Source organism: Colobus angolensis, unplaced genomic scaffold, assembly GCF_000951035.1.
Source record: "Colobus angolensis palliatus isolate OR3802 unplaced genomic scaffold, Cang.pa_1.0 Scaffold142, whole genome shotgun sequence".
Classification (NCBI taxonomy): Eukaryota; Metazoa; Chordata; class Mammalia; order Primates; family Cercopithecidae; genus Colobus; species Colobus angolensis.
The window spans coordinates 1-5,261 of record NW_012114511.1 but is presented as its reverse complement, the minus strand read 5'-3'; the positions used below and the strand labels follow the sequence as shown (position 1 = coordinate 5,261).

General features: G+C 41.5%; 1 protein-coding gene across 1 annotated transcript in view; it reads right to left on the bottom strand.

The window, feature by feature from the left end:
- Positions 1 to 3,607, bottom strand: part of DDX46 (DEAD (Asp-Glu-Ala-Asp) box polypeptide 46) — a 13,124-nt gene extending 9,517 nt beyond the window's left edge. Inside the window, exons 1-3 of the mRNA XM_011935230.1 lie at positions 3,440 to 3,607; positions 2,313 to 2,531; positions 1,097 to 1,241 (exon numbers count right to left, since the gene is read on the bottom strand). Of these exons, the coding sequence (XP_011790620.1) occupies positions 1,097 to 1,241; positions 2,313 to 2,531; positions 3,440 to 3,592 (517 nt within the window). The 5' untranslated portion in view covers positions 3,593 to 3,607. The remainder of the gene's footprint in view (positions 1 to 1,096; positions 1,242 to 2,312; positions 2,532 to 3,439) is intronic.
- Between the last annotated feature and the right edge of the window lie 1,654 nt (positions 3,608 to 5,261).

Sequence of the window (5,261 nt, the reverse complement as noted above, 5' to 3'; positions counted from 1 at the left end):
GCCTGGCCAGTATGGTGAAACCCCGCCTCTACTAAAAATACAAAAATGAGCCTGGTGTGGTGGTGCATGCCTATAATCCCAGCTACTCGGGAGGCTGAGGCAGAAGAACTGCTTAAACCCAGGAGGCAGAGGTTGCAGTGAACCAAGATCATGCCACTGCACTCCAGCTCTGGGCAACAAAGCAAGACTCCGTCTGGGCGGAAAAAACAAAACAAAACAAAAATCAAAAACATAAATAGTGACAGGGTTGTCCTACTATGCAGCGGAGTAACACATCAGAAAAAATAAAATAGGCTGGGCACAATGGCTCATGACTGTAATCCTAGCACTTTGGGAGGCTGAGCGGGGGCGGGTCCCTTGAGCTCAGGAGTTCGAGACCAGCCTGGGCAACACAACACAACCCCTTCTCTACAAAAAAGACAAAAAAATAAGCCAGGTGTGGTGACACGTTCTTGTAGTCCCAGCTACTTAGGGGTGTTGAGGTGGGAGGATCACTTGAGCCCAGAAGGTTGAGGCTACAGTGGGCTGAGACTGCGCCACTGCGCTCCAGCCTGGGTGACAAAATAAGACTGTTTCAAAATAAATAAAGATGGAAATTGCCTCTGGAATGAATTCATTCATGAATGTATGAAATAAAGTTAAAAACCAAACCTGGTTGCTGTTAGATAATGTATTTGTCTACTTGTTATTTTGTTAAAGGTATAAACTTTCATGGGCATAATTTCACAGGCAGTATCTGCCTAGATAAACATTCATTAAGTGGACTAATACATTTGATTTACTTCCCAACCTAAACTTAGGCCAGAATATTCCACTTACTAGAAGCATAAACAGGTCAGTCCTTAAAATATCAGTTTTATTTTAATTTTCAAATTTGACTAAATTGCCAAAACTGAGTCTCACAAACAGATCATTCACCTTTGCATGTGTACTGAAATTCTTCTACATAAAGACCTCAAATGTCATGAGATTTTTTTTTCAGAGGTGTTCCTTACTTTCAGTTCTCTCTAGAATTTACCTCACATGCTCTTTGCGTTTATTACATCTACATCAACCTCGATCTAAATTCAAGACTGAAACAACCAACAATACATACTTTCAATTGCCAAGTAAATCTTCCGCTCGCCTTCCTTGGGTTCTTTACCAGGAGGGAAGTATGTTCCTCTGATTGTAATTGCAGCTTCAGAGTATTCACTGATCCTCTGCAGAGCTTCCTTAGAGGTAACTTTCCACCTAGCAGTCTAAAAGAAAAGGTAAGGAAAAGAAAAACCACTTCACAACAGGACAAAAAAATCCAGGAGTGCTGACAATGACTAGGCTGGCTGGTATCATATTATGGTCAGTATTTTTTTCTGAGACGGAGTTTTGGTCTTGTTGCCCAGGCTGGAGTGCAATGGCGCAATCTCAGCTCACTGCAACCTCTGCCTCCCAGGTTCAAGCGATTTTCCGCCTCAGCCTCCCGAGTAGCTGGGATTACATGCATGCACCACCACGCCAGGTTAATTTTTGTATTTTTAGTAGAGATGGCATTTCTCCATGTTGGTCAGGCTAGTCTTGAACTCCCGACCTCAGGTGATCCGCCCGCCTTAGCCTCCCAAAGCGCTGAGATTCCTAGGCGAGAGCCACCAGGCCCGGCCCTAGGGTCAATATTGAGATCACTATTGGCCGGGCGTGGTGGCTCACGCCTGTAATTCCAGCACTTTGGGAGGTTAAGATAGCGGATCACCTGAGGTCAGGAGTTCGAGACCAGCCTGACCAACATGGAGAAACTCAAACTCTACTAAAAATACAAAAATTACTCAGGCATGGTGGTGCATGCCTGTAATCCTGCCACTTTGGGAGGCCGAGGTGGGCGGATGACCTGAGGTCAGGAGTTTGAGACCAGCCTGACCAACAGGGTGAAACCCCGTCTCTACTAAAAATACAAAAATTAGCTGGGCATGGTGGTGCATGCCTGTAATCCCAGCTACTTGGGAGGCTGAGGGAGGAGAATCGCTTGAACCCTGAGGCAAAGGTTGTGGTGAGTCAAGATCGCACCACTGTACTCCAGCCTAGGCAGTAAGAGCAAAACTCCGTCTCAAAAAAAAAAAAAAACAAAGATCATTATTAATACATACTTGCATCATGAGTTCATTTAGAGCCTAATGTACCTTGAACATATTCATAAAAATCAAATTTCTATTGTTATATCCTCCATTTAGGTAAAAAGTGAAGGAGGTACTAAAATGTTAATGGGTTTTAAAGATGAGATTTTTCCTCCTAAAGAAGACTTTCTACTTCACAATAAAAAAAGGTTTAAACCTGTTACTTGCCTGTGGGAAATCATTGATCTCTAATTCTTCTTCATATCTCTTAAAAGATTCATTCTGTCCACCATCCTGTCTCTCTTCTTCTTGTTTCTCTAAAGGCACATAATTGAGCTTGGCATTGATCTTTTCGGCAAGTTGTTCTGCAATGGTTTTTGCAGAAACAGTGGGAGCCAGAATGGTGCCACCTCTAAGAATTGCATTGGTGGCCTGTTGCATCACATCCTATAGTTAAAGAAGACTTAGTTAAATCTCAAATGAGGGCAGAGACAAGAGTATGGACCCCACCACAAATTATTCTCTGCAAAGCTACTAACTTTGTATGCAAGTGTAATAAACACCTTTCTAAGGCATAGTCTCATTGATATGTGTGATTTAGCAATATACATTTATAATACAGTTTAAAGTATCTCCCTGTGGATAAGAAAACTGGAGAACATTCAACTCTCTATTAAATATTCTACTAGATCATAGAGATGTAGTTGATAATTAGCTAACTCTTGATGTCAGACACAGTAAATATTTCCAAAATCATCTGCATACTCGAACTTCTAGGAGTTTCCTTCGAATATGAATGTTTGTACTACTACCATCACTGAGCTCCTTCATCTCTATGACCCAACCCAACATTACAAACATTATAGTTAATGACAGTCTCAAAAGCTTCAAAATAACAAATAAGCTTCCAAGAAAAAGATAACATGTGAAATATTTAAAAATCACATTTCTCCATTGTTTAAGCCCATATTAATTTGAGTCATGTAACTGGGTGTTTGTATATCCAAGGAGTTGTGTGCCCAATAACCTACCCAACAAAAGCAGATAAAGAAAGAAAAAGAGAATTATTAATACATCTTTAAGATTTTGTTAAGACCCATCAGAATACTACTCTATAAAACTACCTATGGCTAACAGTTAGAAATTCTAGAATAGGCATAAAGTCCTCAGTTAATAGCACTAGAGAAATCATCCAAATGCAATTATCAAAAAGCTCTGTATTGAGAATGTTAAATTCTCACAAACTCAATGTCTAGGACAACTTGTTGTACTTGTGCTCAACATAATTTCTGAAAAGTAAAATAAAAGAACTTCTTAAAAGTATTGACTGAGACTTGGAACAAATTACTTAATACCTGAGACTCGATGCCCAAATTCTTCTGGGCGTTGATTCTGAGAGCCAATCTCTTAGCAATTTCTAATTTCTCAGCATTTCCTGCAGTTGGAGCAGGAACACTTGATGTTCCAGGAGCAGCCATATCCTTTACTCTCTTCTTTGAATTAAACATGCTTTCAATTTGTTCATCAATCTAGATCAAAAGAAAAAAAGGACTAGTAAAAAACTGAACTAGAAATACCAAATTAAGTTATTCTACAGAAATAAATAAGGAATGTTTCCACCAAAAGGCTGGAATCAGATAGGTGTATTTACACAAATCCTACTACACAGATCAGTGGGACAATATACCACCTATTTGTTAAAAGTCACGCTTCATTTTCGTCTATGGTGGGGAGAAAAATAGAAAACAGAGAAACAACACTGCATGAACCACGTCATCAGACTCCTAAGAGGACAGGAAACTTCATCCTTGTTCAATAGATGAGAAAACATGTGCTGTCAAGACAGAACAGCCAATACGATGCAGCTAACTTGTCCCAGGGCTCAGGCCTTGAGACCAAATTATACTGCAATGAAAGAGGCTGGAAAAAGGGCTATAACTCAAGGTCAGTGACCAACTAAAAATATAGTCAATAATTCTCAGGGGGAGTGGTATAACATGTTCCTAAGGCAAAGCTCTCAAAACTCTTCCCAACCCATAAAATCCAATGGGATTTGCCTTAAAAACTGGCTAACTGAACCCAAAAAGGCTTATTCCCTTATCCCTTTGAATCAAGAAAGCAAAGAAATGCAGGTTGTTTCCCCATCAAGGCAAGTGCCATGATGAAAGCTTCGCTTTGACAGAAATCACGTGAGCCCTACTGCTATGTGCATTTCTTTTTCTTTTTCTTTTTCTTTTTTTTTTTTGAGACAGAGTCTCACTCTGTTACCCAGGCTGGAGTGTAGTGGTGCAATCTCGGCTCACTGCAAGCTCCACCTCCTGGGTTCATGCCATTCTCTCGCCTCAGCCTCCAGAGTAGCCGGGACTACAGGTGCCCGCCACCATGCCCAGCTAATTTTTTGAATTTTTAGTAGAGACGGAAATCGTGTTAGCCAGGATGGTCTCGATCTCCTGACCTCGCGATCTGCCCGCCTCAGCCTCTCAAAGTGCTGGGATTACAGGCGTGAGCCACCGTGCCTGGCCTGCTATGTGCATTTCTTTTTAAAAATATCTTTTGCCCAACAATGACTACTGATATCACTGACTACAGAAATACAAGCCCCTTCAAAAATTTACATTAGATTAACAAAGCTGTATCTTCTAGATCTCAAATGCACAGAAAAGCTTATTTAGGGCTTAAAAATCAATTGGTTAATTTACAACGCTCTTTTACTGAAATAAGAACAGTGCATTTAGCTTTTGTATTTTTTTGAGACAGGGTCGCCTCTAACTCCCCAGGCTCAAAGGTTCCTCACACCTCGGCCTCCCAAGTAGCTAGGACCACAGCATGCACTACTGTCCGGAGCCGTGAGGCCCGGAAATTGCCGCGGCTTCTGTTGCTTAAGCTCCATATCATCAGAGACAAGATGGCGTATTTCCGGGTTCTTCATTAACAACTTTTCCCGCGCGCGCCAAACTTTTTCGCGCCCAGGAAGATAATGCAGCCTACAGCGCAGGCGCAATTCCATGCCCGAGAAAAATACCAATTAATGGCGCATGCGCGATTGTAATTTGAGAAAACACAGCCCCCCGTCACTGCCCTGGCCCAACCTCTTCCCCTGCCAGCCTATATAAGGCATTGCACTGCCACCATTAAACGAGACTTGATCAGGCTATTTGTCTTGTCTCCATTTCTCGT